This window comes from Anser cygnoides, chromosome 2, assembly GCF_040182565.1.
Source record: "Anser cygnoides isolate HZ-2024a breed goose chromosome 2, Taihu_goose_T2T_genome, whole genome shotgun sequence".
NCBI classification, from domain to species: Eukaryota; Metazoa; Chordata; class Aves; order Anseriformes; family Anatidae; genus Anser; species Anser cygnoides.
In genome coordinates, this window is record NC_089874.1 from 89,797,501 (window position 1) to 89,821,782 (window position 24,282).

A 24,282-nucleotide genomic window follows, 5' to 3' on the forward strand; every position below is an offset into this window, starting at 1 on the left:
GTGATAATATTTTGAAAAGTGTTTGAACAATAGAGAAGGTAGGTTTCTAAAATTTGCCCTGTGGTGGCATGGATAGGATTTTGCAGCCTTATCCCATATTGATATTCCTATGGGGAGTTCAATTCTTAATTTCCTTGGAAATTAGTTCTTTAGCAAATTGGTACTGGAACTTGGCAAAGCATCGCTTATTAATACTTCAGTGCTTCAGCAGTTGAAAAAGGACAAGTTAGCCCCTTTCCTAGTTTCCCTGATGTGTTGACAGCTGCAACGGTTAATGGCTTTCAGTTTTCACTTTTAGTGTTCAGACTGGAGCACGCCAGCCATGTTCACTGGGGCCTCCTTCCGGCATAGGCACTGGGCACATGGCTCATTTTCAAGAGAGAGCTCTTGGGCACTGCATGTTCAAGACCTGGAGGCCAACTGTAAGGTCCTGGTACAGTGTAGCTGGCCAAGTTATGTTTTTCCTGACATATATGAACACAATTTTCTCTCTGTATTTTTTTTTCTTTCTTTATAAAAATGTTGAGGAGTTTCCACAAAAGTTGCAACTGAGGACATTTAGTGTCATCTGAAAATTGAAAATCAGAAACACCAATATAATAATTTTTGAAAGAACACCAATATTCTTCATGCTAACAGAATAAATTTTTCATGCTAACAGAATATTCTCAGTCATATTTGGTATAGGGAAGTCATTCCTAATCAGCACTATGGTGGCATGTTGCACTCCCCTCTTCAGTCAAGAATTTTAAAATTGCAGCTGGATATACTTAACAGCAATGTTTTGCTGCGTGCTGAAAAAATTTGTAAATGAAATAAAATATGTCCTGTACCTGCTGTGTTTGGAGCATGTGTGGCTCCAACAGAAAAGGCAGTTGGCTTTTACTCCTGCAACTCTTTTGTGCTGACAAAACACTGTGGATCTGCTCAGGGCACTGAGACGGGCAATTATTTGAGCCCAGCTATTCTGCATGCTGCAGAAGCCCTTTCCCGCTCGCGTGAGCTCCTGGGGGCAGGAGCTCTGACCTCCTCTTCCTGCATGGCATCACATACTGCTCTGGGTGCCCACACCTAGCCTTTGTGGTATTTTCATAGTGGCATTAACCCAAGTTCACACCTATTGCCTCTTACAAGGGCACTGCTATTTTTCTTTGGATGTAAGGAGAAGGAATGTGGAAGATGCTACCTTGAGTCAAGAAATGGATTAGAAGGTCACACACTTTGCCCGCTTTATGGTCTGCCTCTTCCTCTGAGAGGGGAGATTTGCAGGAAAATAACATTGTGAATGTAAGTGTGCATTTAAATATAAATACTTGTAGATAATTTGTAGCTCTCAAAGTTTTCAGGGTCTGCAGTACTTTCCAGTGACTTTTAGCATTTCTAGCAACTCATGCTGATGAGAATAGTAATCTGTGATGAGGGAGGGTTTCCTAGTAAACATATCAGTGTAAGAGGAATTTTACCTCTGAAAAAGGCATAGACCTACACAAACAGACTACAGAAAAAAAGAAAAAAAAAAGTTTTTCAGTGAACTCTTCCTGTTCTTCCTGTCCCCAAGCTGCTGATAATTTCATCTGGTTCTTTCTGTGAGCAGAGGGTGTGGGTTGTATTGGATTGTTAGCTGGATTTGTGAACAAGTGGCCAAAAAAAGAACTTGCAAATGTACTTTCATTTATGATGTGAGTTGCTTGTGAACACAGCCTTCTGCACACAGGTGTTTGTCAGATCGCCTTCCATAGATATTGACTCCTCATCAGCTCTTACTAGACCTTGGAAGTAGAGGATCTGAAGGTACAGGGATCTTACTCCTTTCTCACAGGCTGGCAGATCCAGAAAGGCATTTTCCCCCTCTTGTCCTCTTCCTGGGATTCTACATTCTTCTTGGATGCATCCTTGCATGGCAAGGGAGCTCTGCTCTGTATGGAGAACCAGTTAGACAGTTGCACAGTTTCAGAAATGTGGGATTGTTATGCCAGCTGAAAAGTACTTCTATTTGTTTCTTCTGCTCTGTGACTAATGCTCATCAGATGTAGAATACTCTTAGACTTTGGAATTAGGTGACTTGGCCCAGCACACTGGGCTGCGCTTTAAAAAAAATAGTTGGGGGGGATTGCTTTATTTTTTTTTTTTCAACCACCAGAAATAAAATAGTTCTCCAGAAACAGTCTTCCAGCTCAAAGGCAGTGTTTTTCACCATTTGCCCTATGCAGCTGTAGCTGACTCAGGTGTGGCAGGGGTGAGCCGGGCCAACAGAGTGTAAAACTCATGTGAGTGAGCCAAACCCCGCGTGTGTGCAGGCATTCCCACGCCTGGGAATCCAGGCATTGCTTGCTCCTGGAGGAACCAAAATACTGTGAGACCAGCTCAGAGTTCACGCTTTTTATTCTTCTCCTGAAAGTGATATTTCATGAGGCAAGCAGTTGCAGTTCTGAAATGAGGAGAGAGCTGACATACATTTAACCAAACGGTATCCGGCACCCATACAAGAGAGTCAGAAAACACAGATAATATCTCACTTAACAAGCAGTATTTTTCCTGCCTTTTTTTCTCTCAGTTCTAGGGCCTAACAGTTAAGGAAGATGAAAAAACAGCGCAAATGTTTCCACATCTAACATAAAAAGATCCCCCCAGCACCTACAGGCTGTGCCACACTCTGCAAAAGCAGGAAGAGTTTTGCATTTGAAATTATTGCTAGATTCTGGGGAGGTGTAAAAGAGTGTATCCTGAGCTGATTTCTACCACCTGAGAGCCTGGGTGCTGTCCCAGCGTGACTATCCCCTCATTCACCTGGAAACGGAGGTTCTGCTAGTGAAAATGGGACATGAACTGGGTTCTGACTGTCATCTAGAAAACCTGAATATTGCTGTTTTTGCTTAACTTTGTCAGTGGTTCCAGTATTCCCATACAAAACAACCCTCAGGTACTAAATACATCCAACATTCCTTTGTGAAAGAGTAGTGAGCTAAATTTCTGTAAGAAATCCTGTCCTGGCTTTCTTTTTAACAGCTGTAGCTTTAGCAACACCATTTTGGCATGTGAATGGAAGAGCTTCCAGAACTGAGTGGGGAAGTTAAAGCACCACGAGGCACACAAACTTTGATAGGAATAAATTACAGAGCTGGGTACTTAGTTCCCTTCCTCTCTTTCCTCATATCTTTATTAAACTGGTAGGGCACAGATGAGCATACTGAAGTACTGAGGATCTTACCAGACACCATTGATAGGTTAGGCCATTCTGTGAAAATTTTCATACAGGGATGGCAATGTTCGGAAATCTAAGACTGTCTTTCAGAGCTTCAGTTCGAATTGGGGTTAATGTGTCATACAGCCTGCATTTGAAGTCACTTGTGTTTATGACTTACCAAGGGCACCATCAGTCAGTGTCAGAGCCAGAAACAGAAATTCATCTCTACAGCTCTGTTGTCTTCATTTGGTATCTCACATGGCTGTGTATAAAAGTAATAATAGTAATCATAAGACAAAAACAACTCCAGAGATTAATTTATGCCTCATTATCATCTTTGAGCAAAAATATAAAATAAGAATGGAATAAGTCTATGATACTTTGCTCTGTTATATGACACTTTAATACTTTATGCCAGTATTTGCACTAGCTTTTTTTTATCTCTGTCTTTTTGACCAGTCATTATTCTAGACACACCTGTTAGAAAGTAAATGGGAAACTGTTCCTCCTTTCCTTTGCCCCTTTTCCATTTCTAAATTCATTGGCAAAGGGATGTTAGTGAGATTGCATATCTGTAAGATTACCATGCAGTGGTGAACGTATCATGGTGTAACAATTTAGATGTAGTTAAGGCATGAAATACGAATATCATGCTCTGGAATCCAAAACACAGAACTCAACAAATATATCTATTTAAATCAACTATTTTTACCCTGCCTTTTTGCATGCAGGGATTTCTCTATCATGTGTAACATGAAGAAATCAAATGATGTGAGATGAGTCAGTAAAGCCAAACTTACTTAGTAAAGTTTTCTTAGCTGCAATCTCCTGTGAAGAGGAAAGCGTATCAGTTCTGAAGTTTCAGCCCCACCAAGTCCGTGAAGCTTGTCTGATTCATGCCACCTGGGCAAATGGCTATTAATTTAACATGTAGAAGATCCATACCAGTTTAATAAACTCAAATTGTTCACCATAAACTCTGAAAGGACTGATCTACTACAAAGTTTCTTTTCCAAGAGCACATCGACTTATCTTCAAAACATCCTACTTCGCCTACTTATTTTAGGATGCCTAACTGCATGTTAAGAAAGTTTTTGTTTGCTGTTTTTTATCTCAGAGCTCTGATACTATGTGTTTATATGAATTAGCCACATGGGTAGCCATAAAAGCCTTCAGCTTTTTTAGGTTACCTGTACTTCTGAATCTAGAGTAAGGCAAAGCATCAACTTCCATTTGTGTAACTGGGAGCATACTTTGAACCTTGGAAGTTGCACGTGGCTTTCGATTATTTTTAACAAATGTCCTTAAGCTAGATGTAGTGTCAAGAGAGCTGGTTCTGACCAGACTACCTCTTGCCCTCAGATTAACCTTCTGGTATTTTGTTTATTTTTGGTTTGTTTTGGTTTTGGTTTCAGTTGTTGTTTTGTTGGTGTGTTTTTTTGGAGGGGGAGAAGTTGAAAAACATGGAATATTTCAGCTGTCTCTCCTCACCCATGCCTCCTATCTGTAAGATATATCTCAGCTCGACATGCATGGGATTTGCATCAGAAAAGCTTCTGGCAGTTCTTTAAATTCCTTAAATCCCATAAATAAAGAAATGCTTTTACTTTCCTCTGCTGTGAAGTTCAGGCCTTCTTTTCCATTTACACAATCCACCCTTGCTGTTGCACTCGCATGTGGTGGGCATGACTTTGTCCATTGAAGAACACAGCACAGAAGCTGAAGCCTTATGAAACCATCTAGTCCATGCCACTGCCTGCTCAGCGCTGGTCTTTAGCTGTCCTCAGGTCCTCTGGCTGGGCAGATTTAGATGGTTCACCTGGTGCTGCTCCCACCATCTCTTTTCAGAGATTATTCCACAGTTTGATAGGTGCATCGTTAAGAAATGTTCATTTCATTCATTTAAACCTAGATTTGTGCATGGATACAACCCCCACCAGCAAATTTCCCCACTGTTACCCTATCTTCAAATATTTTGAGCTGATCCTCACTAAAGGATTAGTCATTCAAGGCAGTTAAGGATCAGAGAGATCAAAGTTGTTTGTTGTCCTTCTTTCAAGGACATGCAAATACATGTTTTAAACAATATTTCTTGTGGGAATTTGGGGCACCTACGCTCTTCTCCTGCAAATGAGAGAACACATATTATCCCAGTGCAAGGGGGTTTCAGTTGCATGGCCCTCAGGGCACAGGAGGATATTGCACAGCAGGGCAGCCTTTCCCTTGGCCTGAGGAGGAAGCCATGACTGGGACCGTCATAGATGGGAGCAGCCCAAAGCAGCCAAAGCAGACCCCTGGAAGAGAGCGAAATGATGTGTAAGATGACTTAAATCTACCTGGCTTTCCTGCTGTGATCAGTAAACGGCTCAGAAAGCATGCTGCTTTTCTCCGTCCTGGAGGTTGGAGGTTGAAAACCATTTTTTTTTTTTTCCCAAGTCCCCTCTAGAGCAAATCCGTAACTGGCATCTCAAGATGGTTATCACTTAAGTAAGCAATGTCTGTTTTAATTTTTCCTTTTCTGAGAACTGATTTCAGAATTAATAAATGTTTGTGTGTTAATGCAGGAATGCTCATTAGAAAAAACACTAATTGGCTAGGCCTCTGTGCCATGAAATTGCTGCCCCTGATGCTGTGCTGGTTGCCATAGGATGTCTAATAGATTGCATTACTGTAAATTGGTAACATCTCCATTTTGGAGACAAAGGTCTTATGTCAATATTACTGAGTTCAGATACTTATCTGGGCTATTACTCTTTGCTATTAATTCAAAGGCTAGTCTCTTTGTAATAATCAAGGAAACTAGTCGTGTAATAATTCTTCTGGTAGTTGCTTCCACGGCATGTTTTGCTAGCAGATATGTGAAATCATTTTAAAAGAAGCTCTGCAAGACAGGGATTACTGTGAGCAGTACATGTATGCTATGACTGAGAGCTAACCAAGAAACCATTTCTGGAAGTGCACTACTTAGCAGGAGTTATTTTCCTTACTGTATTGCATTTGGCACTAAAACAGTTCCATTATATTTAAAATAGGCTAAAGCACTAGATTGGTTTGTTCTGCAAAACCTTGTGTATGAAGGATACTGGGGTTTGTTTCCTATTTACAAATAAGTGATCATAAAACCCTTGAAGTCATGCTTTGACTGACCCCTCCTAATTGTACATGTTTTTAGGAGGTCCCAGGAGTTGTAGGCACTTAATTACTTGTGGGTACAAAGATCAGCCAAAGCTTGATCTGTGGGTATTAGTGAACCTTGCTGAAGATTTAGTTGAATTTTTAGCTGAAGATCAAATTTTATTCTTTGGGTAGTTCCGTTAGAGCTCCAGAATAATTGTGGGTTAGACTTCACTATGTTCTTGAAGCAAAAAAAGGACATGCTCTCAAGAAGCTTTTGCAGAAGAAGAGTATTTAAAACAAAGACCATTTGATACCCTTTATTCTCTGTCAGTCTACGTTGGCTGAACTGGATCTTCTGAGCACAGCAGCTGAAAAGCATCTGTGTGCTATGAACACCCAAAAGGTTAAGATTTGTAATCATGTATCCAGAATTCAGTAAATTTGGAAGAAAAAATGGCCACACATTCATCTCACAGATACAATTCCCCTGCATTCTAAAGGAGCTTTCTTTGCAGGACAGCAGGTTTTGGTCCTGAAGAATGTCATACTTTTAGTAGTGTTATTAATTGACAACTTCTTTTTTGTTAAGTTTTATTTGGTTTGTGGTTCCTCTTATGGTATTATTTGAAAATGAGGCTATTCTGATGACTCACTGATGCTGCTTTCTTCACTACTAGGAAAGGAAAGTCCTCCAATTAGTGATGTCCCAGATGATGCAGATGAACCTATGCCTGTACCAGAGGACCTTTCAACTAGTACTGGAGGACAACAGAGTGCTAAGAATGAGAGAGTCTTGGGTAAGATGACTAGTCCACTCTGATGGGAAGTATTACACAGTATAATGTTGAAGTCCTTTGTAGCATGCTGGTATACGAGAAGGTCCTGTGCTTTTTCATCTCGTTCAGCAAAGGATTACTCAGGTGCTTAGTGTTTTTTGTGCAATCATCTCTTGGGGAAAGGCATTTTGAAGGACACCAAGCCTTTTCATCTGCAGAGAAGTTAAAAAGATCTAACTATTTATCTTATTTCTAAAGCATGACTGATTGCATAAAATTCCCCCCAGGAAAGATTGTTTTCATTCTATGTAGGAAATGGAAAGAAATATGTGGTACCAGGTCAAAACTACCTGAACTCAGATTTGATACAAATTCAGGAGACTCTCAGATATTTTTATTATTATTTGAATGCTATTTTGAATGGTAACTGCTATTAAGATTTTTCCAGAAATGTCATAGTAGAAAACATATATTATTTGTGTTTCAGATTCTGCCATCTGATCTTCATTTTTCCTTGCATTTTTAACCGGGGAGAAATTTAAAATACACTTGAATTTTGTTCTTCTAGGTAAAAGTCCACCATCAATAGCCTATTGGATTATTTTCAAAAGATGATTTTGCAAAATGCTGATCCTTTTTAGGAATCCCAAGGTCCACAAGAAGGACTAGTGGTGCTGCTGACTGCTGTATGCATCAGCTCATGTGTAGGCTTCAAAAAAAAATTGATGGTGTTACTTGAGCGTGATGCTCTTTTGCCAGGAGGGGGTGGGGGGAAAGCACAATGACTCCCAGAATATCAGAATGCTTTGATCAACGCCCTATGTGATAAATATTTCAGGACAGGACTGTCTACCAAAACATGTTTTTCTGCAAATAAAAGTATTGCTCTTCATTTTAACGTTCCCATTGTAAAAATGAGTGTCAGGGTGGAAGACGGTTTACAGAAAGACAGCCATTGCCTTTTAATGTTTATAGTCTAAGGAAGTCCAGTAAAGGATGGTAGGTACAAAGGGAGATTGAGAAGGCAAAATAACCAAGCCAAAGTAATACAGCAGGATGGTGTCAGCATTAGGAATACAGCCTACTTCCAAATGCCAGCATTAACTAGTAGGTAATGCAGCATCTTTTGCAGCTTCACTTGACCATTTGATCCCCTCTTCCCAAAAATGTGCATGTAAAATTCAGCTCCTACATTCATATGGACACAACTAATGAACCAAGTTAATTTTTAAAAAATGCATTTTAATAAACTGATCACTTAACTAGTGCTTTTTTCTTAATCCATAGCTCTTTAGACAAAATCCTGCCTTTACTGCTTGTCTGTTAACTCAGTAAAACAAGTTAAGCCTCCTTTCTCCCACGGTAACGAAATCCTACAAAATATTCCAGACTCAATAAAAAAAGAATAATACTTTTAAAAGTCCCTTGTCTAAAACTGAATAATCACACAGGATCTTGTATGCATTGAATATACTTCACCTCACAAATACCACACAGAATCAGCAATGATGAAATTTATGTTTGCTGATGATGTAATTATTTTCCCAGTAGTTCAATTATTTATCAATAGAAGCACATATTAAAAGTTACTGTAATAAATGAAGGAGAAAATGTTATTTTTGGTGTCTGAAATACAAATTCCATCTGTTGTTCTCATTAGTTTTACTTTGTGCACTCAGCAATAAAACAGATTTTACTTGTCCTGACTTCAACATTTTTTCTATAGCCACTTTCTCTAGCTGTAGCGCTTTGGTTTAGAAGGATACATCTTGTAGTGAGGTGTTTACCATAGCCAACAGACAGAAAGACAATTCATAGCATTTTGTCTTACAGATAATCTTAACTGTAGGTTTCAACTCCAACTCGTCATGTTTGTCTTTTCTGTAAAGCTGCACATACTTTTACCTCTTCTGCTTCCTTTTCTAGCCCTTAACCTGACTTTTTGAAAGAGTATACTTTAAAAAAATTATATTCCCCTTATTCAAAACAAACAAACAAACAAAAAAAGATCTGAACACATGCACCAAATTTGTCATGACCTGAGTGATTGCTCTGCACATTCTGGATCATTGTCAGATCAGTCTTTTAGTGATAAAGCAATGCCTTAGGAGGGGTGTTTGGTTTATATGATCCCATAGATCTACTAGGGATGAAGGAGACCATCTTTTTATGTTGGTCTGGCAGCATAGGCAGACCTTGTGTTCAGTTCATTGCTGTCATCTCTAAGTCCTGTTTCTCACCTCTATTTATGACAAAACTTAGGTAGAAAAGGATGCTCTGAAAACGTAGTTTGGTAGATAAGCAGGAGGTTATTGTAAAGAACCACTGATGTTATATATATCTTACAGCTGGGAGATAGACTGTGGCCTGTGATAACCGACAGGCAGTGCACATGAGCAGATACAACCAGGCAACACTTTTTCTCTGTATGACTTTCCTAATGTTCCATCTGCTTCTGTCATGAAAAGGGAATCCCCTGTGCACTTTGCTGCATATGCATTCTACTTGATCCGTGGCACCCTGAAAGAACAGCTGTCCTAACTGCATGCACTGAGGAATGTTAATTTGAGTCAGGCATTTATCAAAGAGGGCCACCAGGCTCTGGAGCACTTTTTGTACAAGTAGTGTTATAGATGTGACAATGGAAATTGCAGTTTTCTTAAATGAAGACAGCAAATATTTACCTCATCTTACTAAAATTAGGTGAGAAATCTGTTGTTAATTTTAATCAGCCTGTGAGATAGAAATGTTCAAATGACCGTTTGCTTACTCAGATTTGTAGTAACACTTCATGAAACCTTTAACCCCGGTGTCAAAAGTTTAATTACCTTCTTCATCAATTTAGCATTTTAAAGGTCAAAGATTAGGGGAAATAAGTTATTTTTAGAAAAGAAAGATAGGCTCTAGCTCCTCTGTGTATTTTTAAAATCTCCTTTCTTTCTTCTTCAAACTCTAGACTGAGATTTGAACTTGGTTCTATAGACCTGATAGAGAGAACCATTTGAAACATTTTTCCCCCTCTGAATGAAGGTGAAGCAGACTTCATAAATTAAAGTACTAAATTCACCTGCCAGATTTTCATTGGTGCCTTCAGTTTTTGAGTGTCTCAATTAAAATGACTAGAAGGGGTACACATTTCAAAGGGAGGTGTTCAGATGTTCGTTAAACGTATGCTCTGATTTGTGTCCTCAGACAGCGAAACTCAAGGCATGGGTTGCTTCTGACCAATGCAAAAATAATAAATGGGTGTGAAAAGGTGGAAGTAAGTCATCAACAGCTTGTAGTAATACCTCCAAGTAGCACAGCAAAGCTGAAGCATATTAAAAAATGTGTCCTGGTTACTGCTACATCTCTTCATTTCCTTCATGAGCCTGCTATCTTTTTAACGTTACAAATCCCAGAATGCCATCACGTGTTGAGCAGCTTCCTCCTGCAAATATTATTTCTGCTGATCTGTCCACTAAGTCTTTGCCCTTCTTTATCTTCTTCTCCACCCCAGGTTTCCTTCTCAGGCTGATCTGGTCCATATGGCTTTTATTTTATTTATTTCTTTAATTTATTTCTTTTAATCTGCTCATCCACCTGCTCTATTTTGCAGGACTTAGTTGTTCTAGAAAACACAGTGAAGGCTTTCAGACAAGCAAAGAGCTGGATTTTTAAGGCACAAGAGACTCTGTTGAGTCTCTCTGTAAGAGACCATCCATATTGGTCCATGAAGTTCCTAAATACTTCTGGAACTTCTGATCTAAGTTATTTAGAAGTATATATGTCAGTGAAATCCCATTCAATTAAAAATTAGTGCTTTGTAGCCTATTTTAGAGGGATGGACGTATTTCCCATGCTAACCTGTAACACAGAAGCTGATTTGAAATATCTTCTGCTGATTTTTGCTGCCTCTGTTCAAGTTTCAAGTTAAATGTTGCGTGCACCTTTTGTGGATGATCAGTACTGAACATCCTGTGTGTGGTAGACGGTTGCAATTTAGGACTGTTTCTGCCTGGGGACTGCATCCTAATTCAAGCCATGTGTGGGAAGCTAATGATTCAGTGAGCTGTAGGTCAGACCCTGCTTCTTGCAGAAAAAGCCACTTGTAGCAGTGGTAGTGCTTGCCTAAAAGGGCAACCAGAACATTTCTTTATCATTAACTGCCCATACCATAGCTGGCCATGGGTGAAAAACACAAAGTCATCTCACAGTTTCACTGACCTTAGAAAGAGACTGTGGGCTCAGGGGCTCAACATTTCTGTACTGACAGCTGCCTGATGCCGAAGATGACCATTTAGACTTTCAACAACTAATTCATGGGTTTCTCACTGAAAAAAAAGTGATCATACCTTAGTCGTGGATTACAGTATGGGCCTGAAATGTACAACACATACAGATATTCTTCTTCCAGAGAGGGGGTAGTGGGGAGACCTCATCTCACAAAATTGGGTTAAAACGTGGGACAACTGACAGCAGAAGTGCTTTATTTCCTTAAAAGGAGCTCAGGCGCTCGAGAGCCAGGACACGAGCAGTGCCGAGGGGCCGCCAGGCCAACCACAGCAGCGTGCCATTACATCAAGCTGCTGCAACCCATGCAGAGCTGGGTGGAGGCAGAGCAAAAGTGTGGAAAGGCCGCAGGCGGAGGGGAGAAGGGAGAAAAGCCAAAAGGGGAAGTGCCCCACCCCGGCTTGCAAAATCGGTCCCATTGCTTGAGACAGGTCCGGCTCGCTGCTGCCCTGGCACTTTTGTAGGGCAGGGAAAGGGGTTGAGGAAAAAGACTGCCAGAGCCAAAAGCACTCCTCCTGTAGGAGTTCAGTTGCTCTAAGGGCATTATGTTGTGTGTGAGTAATAAAATGCATGTGACATGTATGCACGTGGACATGTTGTTATTCAGAGAGCTAACATAATCGGGAGGGCCATATAAGGTGTTTTGCTTGCTCAGATTTCAGATGTATATCTCTGTTGTTCAAAGGTATGAACATTTTCATACCTTTTCAATGGGAGCCGATTAGCTTTAATGAATAATTGCTGATGAAACCTCACCTAATGCAGTTCTACCAGCCCTGAGAGTGGAGAGAAAATTTGTTTCCAGATGTTTTGGGGAGCTTTAAGAATTGTCTTTAGAGTACTCACATAACCCTCCACAATTAAACAGGGCTTGAAAGTCCAACTGAGGAGACTTCTCAAGGAATTGAAAAACTTGTAAGTGAAATATTTTAGGAACTTTTTGAAATAGGGAAGTTGGGGATCTCCCCTCTCACTTGGTCTGAAGCCCCCATTTCTAGCCCCAAACAAGTCCCCCATTGAATACTGCGAGCTCTGAGACCCTGTTGGTCCCAGAAGGGGAATGCAGGAGATACTTTTGTCAGGGTTATTTTCAATTTGTATGCAAAATTCTTCTGGGAATTTGCATAGAGGAGGATGGGATGGTTTAGCGGGAGAAGGCACGTGACAGGTTTCATGAATGCCCTTATGTATGCTGTATGTTATGTACAATGTATGCCAGTCTTCAAAGATACGTTTTGCTTGTGCAAAGTGTGAAACTGTGTTAGAGTGAGGTGCAGAATATGCAGGTATATGGGGCCATAGGAAAGCTGAAGTATTCACCACGCTACCAGAGCCAAGGTCTGCCGAACGTAATGACTTACGGCTTAGCAAAATGGGCATGGATTTTCAAGAGGCCCGTGAAAAACAGCCCTCTTACTGAAAGCAAATTCCTTTGTCAAATTTAAAAATGCTTGCTGCAATGATGGAGGCTGAACGTTTTGAAAACCAACTTGCAGGTAGTTTTTTGAAGGACCCATGAGGAGAACTGCCATAGTCCCAGTGTGTGTGCACACTAGTAGCTCAGTTAACTCAACCCATGCAAAGCACAGCCAGACCGTTATGTAACCTGTCATGTAAAATTTTGTAAAACCTTGTAAAACCAGAGCACGTGATAAAATCAAATCCTTGAGAACATAACTGATCCTAAAAAAAAAAAAAAAAAAAAAAAAAAAAAAAAGTTGCACTTTTCCAACAATTTCCATTTCATTTTGCAAGGAGTTTTTCTGCTCCTCACCCCTTTGGTAGAAGCGTGGCTTCTGTTGCCACTGTGTGGCAACATAATGTCGCAGCAGATGATGAAGCTACCTATTTATTTTTCCCTATTTCTCCAGAGCTGCATAGTTTGTGGAGCTGCAGCCAATTCCATGAGTGCCTGCTGGGTTTCAGAGGGGTACATCAGTGCAAAAGGCAGGGAGAGCCTCAAAGCCGTGCAAGTCGTATTTCTTCACTGTTGAGAAAGCAGTGAGCATCATTTGAACTGGAGACATGCAGTATGTTTAGCTGTGTGGCTTTTAAGTACGGATACTGAGCCTGCTGATCTAATCTGCAGTTAGAGGAAGTTGTCTTTATCTCAGCAGAAGAGATGTGCCTCAGAGATAAGCCCCTTTCTAGCTCGGGAGTTAAAATTATCTAGCAGGATCTCAGCCGTGGCTGCAGCACGACTCAGAAGCACAGGGCTTTGGCTGGAAGTGGGGCATATTTTAAGCTGGGGAGGACCTCTTTAACTGCAGCTTGCTAAGCCTCAGGTTATTTTAGGGGAATGACTGCACCATGAGTCTGGATGGACCTCCCAGCACCACCCATCCCTCTATTTCAGATTATTTCTTGTTTACTGTTTGTTGTAGGCTTGCTTGCTTTTCGTCTTGAGCAATTTCTCGTTCAACCCGAGTGCTCTTCAGGAGCCTACCCCAAGTGGAAAGGTTAACTGCTGGACTGAGGCACAGCATGAGAACCACCTGCCTCCACAGAGGCACTGTTTTGGAACAAGCTGCTGTTTTGATTTAGTTCAAAGTCTCCTCGCATTTCTGTAATTTCAGGTCTTGCTGTGGTGCCTCACTGGGAGGAGGCTGTTTCTGGCTGCAGCTGACCTGCAGTGGCGTGCCTTCCCCAAAGTGCAAGCCTCCCAAGTGCTGTCCCACAGCAAAACGTGCAAATGAAGTGTCCCTGTGGCTGCATCCCTGCATTACAGATTTGCAGCATTGTTGTGCTGCCACGGTTTCCGCAGTGTAGAACAAGCCCTTTAATGGAGGGAGCTGCTTTCTGGAGCTGTAATCTTAAAGCCAGAAACAAACACCCCTTATTGCATGAGGGCAGAGGTTTGTCCCTGAACCATTCTCATTGAGCTCACTAGGTGAGGCTGCTTGAAGCCTCAAAAGATGGTGTCTCCAGAAAAAAAAAACACGACACATTGCCACATGTGCAGTAGGTAGGAATGCTATAGCAGCCAGCAAAGGCTCGCTCTCAGTGTGTCATTTATGGGGAAGAAGTGTGACCACAGCAAGCTGAACTGCGAACATGAAGCAGCTGGGACCCCAGGCTTTTGGTCCCCAGAGACAACTTGTTGGAAATTATCTTGCGTCATCCAGCTGCCTTCCTGAATAAGCAAGCCAGCAGAGCAGCAGCCCAAAAGCAGGTTAGACCTACAACATGCAATTTGAGACACTTTCTGCTGTTCCCACCGTCCTAGATGGGTGAATTCTGCATTGTAAAAGTAATCAGTTTGATGTGTGTTTCTCTTTCCTTGTTTTTTACACATTTTTAAGTTGGAGGTAGTGCCTAGTTCTTCTGTTTGTTTGCCATTTGGGGACATGTTTCTCAGAAAACACTCTTAGGCGTCTAAGTTATAGGTATAAGAAATCCCAAGAAGGTGTATAATCTATCCTTCCACCATCAGCCATAGGAACACCACAGGCACCAAACGGGATTTTTGGAAGTAACTCTTGCCCCTTTGATTTCAAAGAAATTTCAACCGTAACATGCCAAAATTCATATCTAAAAATGGAATTAAGAATCCCATTGAAGATTTGTAGAGGATTAGTAAATGCAGAGACAACACAATTACTTTCACTTTAAAACCAGAACAAGGCTGCTCCAAAAATGAAAGTAAAGCTCCATATTTTGCTCTTTGGTTTTCACCTTCCATTTCCCCTGTTTCTCCTCCCCCAAAGATAGTCCAAAAGTATCTAATTTGGGAAGTTTAATAAATATAGCAAAGGTGGAGAAATTTAGCTGAATGAGTTGACTTCCACTCTTCCAAGCCACATAGCAGAGTTTAATGAAAAAAAAAAAAAAAAAAGAAAAAAAGGAGAGAGAGAAGAGACCCAGTATCCTCTGTACTGAAGAGTAAGGAGAACTTTCACATAAGCTTGTTTTTGTTTTGTTTTGTTTTTTTACCCTGGAAATGTAACTTCTGAGGAAGAAGTCACTCTCACCAGAGTTTTCAGTAACTTCTAGATTATTTTATGGAATGACGTAAGAACTTGCTTGCTTTCTGACCTCTCCTATAATAAAATAAATAAATAGAGAGGTCTAAAAGGGATTGCTTGGTCCTTCATATAACACAGCATCTGCACATGATTTTAACCCTCCCTGCTGATTAAGTAATGTAACAGAAATGTTTAGTGCAATGGAAAGGTGGGTTTTAACTAGTGGGTTGGTGACACTTCCAGCTTGTTTTGCAATTAATAGAAGAGGAAATATTCATTCTCCATATTTCATCATTTAAAAGCATCCTGTATTTGTAAGAAGCAGTGATCGGCCAACATCCCCACTATGGATTTGAACTTCCCAAAACTTTGGTGGGTTTTGTGTTTTGTTTTTTGTCTGAGCTGGGAGCTTTGTGTTGTGATTTTTGATGATGGCTTAGGGTATTTTGGGGGGAGATCAGTCCCTTCTCGCTCACAGTACTGTGCACCCCAGCATTACATGGACTGAGTTATTGAGCCTATTTTTTCCTGCTGTGAATATGTGTTGCAATGCTCGGAAGTGGTGGCAGTGGTTGGTGTTGAAGTGGGATGGTTTCGCTAGCACTGAAATGGCTCCTGCCAGCTAGGGAACCCTGCCATTTCTGCACCCCTCGCACTGCCTCTGCGTTTTGGAGATATCTTCCCAGGTCCTTCCGTATGAGAATTTCTTTTCAGGGGAGAACAACACGTGCACACATGCACATAAAGAATTCACCACAAAAAACTGATTAGCCGTACTGTGGGGTCAGTGGGACAGACTGAGACCTGCTGCTTGCCTTCTGTGCTAAGATTTACAAATGGAAAGAAACACCTAGGTGGCTGAAGAAAGTGTCAAATTGTCCATGATCTCTCCCAACCCCAACCCTAACCCACCAGCTGGCTGGATTCACAATTTGGCCCGTGAATTTCACTGTTTCTTCTGAGCAAACCACCCAGTTGCTCCCCCTGCTTCCCTGCTCATTGTTCTGCCAGTATGGAAGTGCTCAGCTCTGGTTTCCCCTGGCTGAAGCCATGAGCAAAGAGCTGAAAATATCCCCTCAACATCAACACGACTGCCACAGAGGCACCTTCCTTTTTGAATCACGACTACTCAGTTTTCCTTCCAGAATCCAAATAATTCTGTAACTAACACCTCACATTGCTGAGAGTTGGAGGGGAGGTAGGGAAGTGCTGTGGGCCAGCATGCTTGCTGGGACTTTGTCCTACTGCAGGTGTGGACCTACGACAATTTATCTAGAAGTCATTTAGGAACTAGACTTTTCTGGCAAGGGGTTGAGCTTCCTTCCCATTTGTCCACATAACGGCAAGTAGAAATAAAAATGAGAAATGATAATGTGCTAGCGGAAAACTTCAGTGGCTTTAGAGCCTAACACGTGTAAAAGACAAGGAATGAATAATGGTAATGAGGCATTACCTCTGGTAGCAACACATTTGTTTAATCTTACCCTGCATTGCTAGTAGATCCTAGTAGAATTGGTATGCTATCATGGGCTTATTGCAGTGTTAAGTGGATTTTTTTTCTCCCTGCAAAACAGTCTCAAGAAGTTTCATATTGTTTGTTCTGTAATTACACATTAATGAGTCTGCACATTTGCTATACACTGTAACCATTGCTAATAAGCTCTTTTCCTCTGTGCTGTGAAAGAGACTGATTTATACAATACACAAGTTAGCCCTTTGCGTTAAAGAGCCAGTGCAAAAATATTTTTCATTCCCACAACTTTTTGTAATTCATTGCTTCTCTTTCATAACCCCTCTGTAGTTTGAAATGACTGGATTTTCCAGCCAAAGGGAGGCATTTATTCCATTTTCTCTCTTTTACACATGTAAGGACACACACATGCACACATGTACGTACAAAGATATGTCTGTCTGCACACATAAAAGTATATGCCTGCAAAGCCAAATTCCTCTGTGTGTATGTGTGTGTGTAAAAACCTGAAAGAGAGCACACGTACACAAAAGAGCATTTCTCTTGAAAGCTGAGCTTTTCATTCTTGTTACAGGGGAAATGAAAAAAACTATCAAACATACACTCTGAAAAAAATAAATGCATGTAACAAAAAAAAGAGGAAAATGTTAGTTCCTACTAACTCGTCTGTATCCCTGTAAGAAACCCAAGTGTAAATTCCACTTGGGAAGTGGGCAGCAGCTGAGGAAGATACGTTTGTACCCATTGTGGCTTTTGCAGACTCTGTAGAGCCTAGGAGCCTCTCTGCTCTGGAGGTGGATGTTTTGGGCCACCAAGAAGTTAATGAAGAAAGGAGGATCTGGGAAGAGGAGAGGGAGAGTCGTGCTCCATCTCCATCCTTTCTCTCCACTCCTCGCCTTGCAGGTGGTGCCCTGCAGAGCCTGTGTGCAGCACGGCTGAGCCCAGTGAGGTTGGCATGAAGGAGGTGGTGTTCACTTTTCCCGTGCTGCGCTCCTGGCTCAGCAGGTGAAGGCATACATGGGCTTTTGGGGTTGTCTCCTTGCAGCACGAGGGGTCATGATGGGAGGATGGCAGCCACCCCCTCATGCTGATGCTCCTGAGGGGACATGCATTGGGAAGTGACCAAAGGCTCCAGGGTCCTGGGAGAGCGTTTCCTGCAGGTATCACTGCTCCACAGAGAAGGAGGGCTCCTCCTCTCTCCTGAGAAGAGGCCAAGGAGTTTCATGGGCTTCCTGTCTGAATAAAGGCAAAGTACAGGGCCCTGTCCCCAGACCCCCTCAAGCCCTGTGAGCTCTCCTGATGTAAATAGCCATTCACCAGTTTGGTCACCTCTGGTGGGCATCAGTTTAAGTGCTGTTCATTCACTCGTTAAGATATTTTATTCACTTAATTTCCTACAGTGTCCATCAGATAGAGTCTGTAATGGAGAGTGAGGACTAAGCTGATGAAGTGGTTTCGTCAGAAGATTCTTTTACAGTCCTATTCTAAATTTAGCTTTGCACAGTGAAACTTTGGGAGACATCTGGTCCTCAAAACAGAAGGATAGATGACTGACATGTTGAAACAATTACGTGGAAAAAGCTGATATAATATCTTTTATCTCTTGTTTGAGATACAGCTTTCCACTAAAAGCTGATGCATGCCTAACTCGATAACTTTCTTAGAGATGTTTCGGTAGCTAATTGAGCAAATGAGTACAAAAGCACGATTAAAAAACAACTGTAACAGATGTAGTGATGGACCCTTCCGCTCTCCCATCCCAGAAAACAACAGTGATATTCAGGGAATCTCCTTATGCAAGTCTTGGGGAGCTACAGCTGGGTGCAAATTATGACCCCTCCTCACAAGGGCTAGGCTGGTTGAGCAAAACGCAGCCCCCAGCCTTCCTCAGTGAGGACTACTGTTTGCTGTACAATGTTTTGTTGTTTTTTTTTTTGTTTTGTTTTGTTTTTTGTTTTTCACCCCTCTCTTTTACCCTCAGTGAGACAGAGCACAGATAGTTATGTTACATGCATACTTCCTGAGAACACAGTGATCCACACGTTCTGGGCTGTGGGTTGCGTTTTTCATGTTCGGGCCTGGGATGGGAGTTCATCAGATAGCAACGTGGAGCTCTAGCAAGTAGCACATTTGCATCAGCAGAAACAAATTTCACAAGACTTGCTGGGAAGGTTTGCCGCAGCATGCCACGGCCCTGCGCTGCTAACAGCCACTGTGCATTCATTCGATAAAAAGACGACAACAGAAAATGAAACTTTTAACGTTCTCTTCTATAAGCACTGAGAAGCACACTGCCCTGGAGGCATGAGCCCACGGCTCACATCAGCTTTGCTGGGACTTGGTGGAGCCTTTCAGTAAAGGGAACGTGCAGCTGTGGATGAGGCCAGCTGCGTGTGTCCGGGTGGCCAGGAGAGCTCTCAGCACTGCTGAGACAAGGGGCAGCCAAATGAACAAAACATCACTGGTTGGTCCAATATTTTGTTTCTGCTTGCTGACCTGTTTACTGATTAATGACTTATTTCCTAAAGGCCAAACCTGCACATTTGCCTGGCAGTGACCTTGTTTAGCCTGTATGACCCAGTAGGCCATATTATATTTTCAGATGTATGTGTTCACAGGTGGTGGAGTTTGCAGGATTAAGTTTGCTTTCTGGACCTCACGCTGTACTCCACAGTGCAATGCAGACAGAGCGCAGATATCAAAGTTTGCCTTAGCTAATATGAAATAACAGCTTCTCTAGAGCTGCTTTGCATTTTAATAAGAAAGGTTTTTCACCTTTTCCATTTGCCTCACTCTTAGTCCAGCCACACTGGATGTTAGCATGAAATTTAGGTGCATTGTGAAACCTGGATTGAGTAGTATTGGAGCAGTCTCTCCAACTTGGTAGCAACAAGTAGTTGCAATATGGTAGTTTATGGGAAAGAAGGAGGTTTCCTAGTGTGTAGTAGCACATTAGGTGATTTTTTCACATGCCTAAGCCTAGGATTTTTATTTTATTGACACTGAACATGGGAATGAACTTAGAGACACAGCTTTAGAGAGAAACTAGTCACTGTGTGAGTAGTGCTATCAGAATGATCAAATTCTGTGTAAATTATATTCAGCAAGAATATAATTTTGAGTCTTACCAGTTCTCAGATCTTGAGTTCAGTGATGTTCCCTTAAACACACAGACACACACACGCATTTAGATGCTTGCAGTCAGAACTTCAGTTTTGCCTGTCTAAAAACCATCCCTATTTGGCACTTTAATAGGCTCCATCACTGGCAAATAAAAGTGGCTGCATGAAATATACAGGTGCACACCAGAAAACTTGTAACAGATACTCTTAGAAGCTTTTGTGTTTGGTAAACATGCAGCAAGCACAGTGTGTGTTCTTTTGCAGTATTTGGAAAGTGCTTTAAGCATAAACTGAGCAGATGTTTTCAAAAGAGACAAAGAGTCCTCCAAGCAAAGGGCACTTACACTGTCTAGGACATGCAACCAAGAGCAGAGAGGAAGTTTGACAAAACTCTACCTGATAGATACTTTCAAATAATCCATAAATGCCGAGAGGGCAAGAAATGCCAAGGCTGATAGTCTGAACAGATCACAAACACTTACGGGAGGCCAAATTTTGAACAGTTGCTGAACGCCTGGCACCGATTTTCACAGCACAGATCTTGTTCTAATTGTGTATAATTGCCTGTCCTGTGTTCATGTTAGCTGGAAAAAATCACTCTTATTGTTTATCCAAGAAAAGGGAAAGGGGGCTGAATTAAGTTTTGAGTGTTTCTACTGGTATTTCTCTGATTGTTTTGCTTTTATCTGTGAATTTACATTGTAGTATAGGGTTTCTAGAAAAAGAACCAGGGCTGTGTTTCTCCAGACACTGCATAAACACCAACAGCACGCCCCAAAAAGCTTGCAATCTAGTTAAGGCTACACATACATCAGTGATTAATTAAGCCTCCTATTTCCTACGTGAGGTAAATGTCGGGCAGGACACAATAACATATAATAAACTGTGCTGTAGAATATATACTATAAAGAGTATGCTGGAGACCACAGAGCAAATTCGTTTGTTTGTTTTTGTTAGCTGCAGAAAAATAGTTTAGTGTCTTCATCAGTGGAATTGGTTTGGCACAAAGCGTTCAAAGTACTCAGATTTATTTTAACAATGTCTCCTTAACTTGAAAAGTGAGATCAAACTTATAAAACAGATAAATATAAATAAATGAAGGATTTCATGCTGTTACATGAGGATGTAAAATATATATTGGCAGCAAATGATTAGGTCATTTTGGAAATCATGAAATCACTAATTTCCTGACTTCTAACTGATCTAGAACTTAGTACAGAAGAACAACGTACAGCATCACTTGAACTTTTGGAAAAAGGGGAGAGCTGATTTCCAGCTCTGCGTCTGATTTGTACAGGCAAGAGTCTATGGCAGGACAAGTGGAATTGCAGTCTAATGCTGACGTGAGAGGAGAGTGAATGAGGCTGATTCTGTAGGATGAGCAGGTGAAGGTAAAGCTTGGATATATGCCCAAACTGTCTTAACTTTCAGGGCTTCAAATCCATATTCTTATCCAGGCTTTTCTTTTTGCTGAGATACTTCTGAAGATCTTTTGCATTACAGAAAAATCCTCCAGCAGTTTGTTTTTGGAGTGAGATTTCACACCTCGTAACTGAAGATGTATGAGAAGCACTACAAATCTGAACTGGAGATGACACAGTTTTCAGTATTTAGTCATCTCCTACAATAAAGACCCAGGCTGAGCCCCTCTTGTTTCTTTTCTCAAGCCACTCATAGCCTCTGCCATGCTGGTTGCAGGGTAGCAGGAAATTTTAAACTGTTCTGGATATTTTAAACAGCTTGCACCATTTTTTTCCTGAAGAAGACTTTGGGACTTTCACATCTCTCTTTAAACAGAGAGACAGCACAGGAACAGGCCAGTTGAGGAAGGTTACAGTTCCTTACCTGCTCCTGTGTCAATAGTCTAGGGAAGACAAACACTGCTTTTTGACCTGGAGCAATCCCAGATAAGGGGGAGCTGGCCAAGGGCTCCAGGCACTTGATCTCCAGTATTTTATGGATATAACCAAGGTTTATTAGGCTGGACAATAAAAAGCTTCCTACTGGTGTATAATTCTGTGGGACGTCACAGATTATCAGTGCATTTTCGCAATACCTAAGTGATACAGCCTGTCTAGCTACCCCTGCTGTCTGTCCTGTGGTCCCTAGTTGCCTCCCGCGGGACACATGCCAGGAGGGTGACTGGTGCGTGGACAGATTTCAGCCTCACGTGTTAGGACACTTGTAAGGCATGTACCCAGATAGAGGAATCACTCCAGACAGTAACATAACTTTTGTGTTTCACCATTATTAAAAAAAAAAAAAAAAAAAAAAAAGAAAAAAAAAAGTCTCATCCCCATTAAAAAGGAGTTGAAAAATGTACAGATAGGGAAGTAACGGCACATGATGGATTAACTGCCTTTCCCATGGCCACACAGGAAGTCTGTGGCTAAGCTAGGAATTAAATCTAGATTTCCTGAGTCTGAATCCAGTGCCCTGTCCATCTTTGGGGCCATACAGTTTTGTTTCTTACCCCATTTTCTGTAGGCTGAAGCAGAAGCCTGCTGTTTGTGAAGAAGATAATTATTAAAAGTACTATTTACACTCAGTGAGAAACTGAGAATAGTTCTGGACCAAGTATTGCCCATTTCTATTGCTATTTAATGTTCTCTTTTTTCCAAGTTTACATCAGCATAAAAATCCCCTTGTGGTATTGCTCCTTAACCAAGCAAACTGCTCATGCCTTTCCTTATGGCTAGAACTGCAGTAGAAGCTAATTCTTAGTTGTTTCCTGCTGTCCTGATTTAACAGTTAGTAGCATTATGACTGTCCTGACAGGAAAATAATTATGTTTCTCCCTCTTTCACTTGCCGTTTCTCATCCAAAATCAAACAGAAAAATTGCATCCATTTGCTGTGGAGAACATCCATAGCTACGTTCTCTCTCACAGTACTCTTTTGACTTGGCAGGGTATTGTTTCTTGCATAGCTGCATGACTGATTTTTGTCTTTGGAAATGCTGAATTAAATCAAAAGTGAAGAGCTCCGCTGAAGTTAAAACCAGACTAAAGCCAGGAGCAGTCAGGTCATGGCGCTCACACCCAAAATACGCATCAGCCCTTCCCTGTAACAGATAAGACAAGGCAAGACAAGACAAAACCTTCACAATGCTCATACATCTCTCCCATAACATCTCAGGAAATGCTGCCATTCTTCAGAAGCTAACTCCTTCATATGTGGTTAAATTCCTCTCTCCTCTTCCCTGCACATCTCAAAATACATTAATGTTAGCTGAAGAACTCAGTACTGATTGAGTGGCCCAGAACATATTTCCTAATTCACAGATAAACAGTAGGGAATATATCAGAGCCTGCTGGTGCTCTCTGTGCAAGAGTGTTTCAAAGAAAGTGAAGCCTCACTAATACCCATTTCTTATCACCTCCTGACAGCCTCCTTTGTGGGGGAATAGCCACAAATGGTTTTGAACGAGCTCTTCCAACAGGGTAGCTTTCACGCAGTGATGAACAAATAATTATACCGCAGTACACCTTTGTGTAACACTCCTGTCTTCATTTACATACAGGATTTCACCACTATCTTCCTGAGAAACTACAAAATTCAGTTAGCCACCGGATAACATAAAGAGTGGAGCTTGACTCAAAAGGGATGCGTAACTATAAGGGCCGTGATATTTACAGAGGGTCATTTCTCAAGTTTTACTTTTTACTCAGCCCTTTATCAGACTAATTCTCACTGAAAAGTCACTGAGAGTGGGCGAGTGTATAAAGCTCGGTCCTGCTCTGTTCTTAAAGAGGTTCGCATTCTGCTTTGTATCTCTTTTGCCTGCAAATGGAGAAGAGAAAATTCTTCATGTGAATTTTAAATGCGTTCTGCTCCAGACAAGTTTCATTCTGAATCAGCAGGACAGAACGGTACATGCTCTCTGTGGAAGGACTTCCTAAGCTGTCTGCTCCATCCACTGGCAATCGGGCAGGATTGCCCGGTTAGGCAATCCGTACTCTTCTTTAGCTAATTTCCTTCTGTACTCTTCCATCACTCTGTCCTCCATGGCTACCCTCAGCAAATAAGACCATTGCCTAATCAAGCACGCTCACCCTGAAGCTAGGCATCCTGAGGCCTTTTCTTCATGTTTGATTTCCCTCTTTTCTTTCTTAGAGGTATTTGAGTCCATCCCCTTGCTTTATATGAAGGCAAGGAGGGGTTTCTAGTTTAAGGTTTGGTGCAGTCTGGCTGCACAGAGAGTAGCGCAGTTCAGTAACTATCTTAAAGTAGGTGGAAAGGGGAATACAGGTCAAGTGAGTGAAAGTCAGAGGGGAGTAGTAATCTAGAAGATTGGTGGAGAGGCAGAAAAAGCTAGGCCTATGTATTTTTTTAATTATTTTTTTTTTCTGCTAAGCCACCAAGTATAATTCCTG

The 24,282-nt window shown here is 41.4% G+C and overlaps 1 protein-coding gene across 10 annotated transcripts in view; it reads left to right on the plus strand.

Annotated features, from left to right (window-relative positions):
• The window catches only part of IKZF1 (IKAROS family zinc finger 1), a 74,507-nt gene that overhangs the window by 14,358 nt on the left and 35,867 nt on the right, over positions 1 to 24,282 (plus strand). For all 10 annotated transcript variants that reach the window (XM_048076389.2, XM_066992601.1, XM_048076395.2 and 7 more), the window contains one exon: positions 6,979 to 7,098. In XM_048076389.2, coding sequence (XP_047932346.1) covers positions 6,979 to 7,098 — 120 coding nt within the window. The remainder of the gene's footprint in view (positions 1 to 6,978; positions 7,099 to 24,282) is intronic.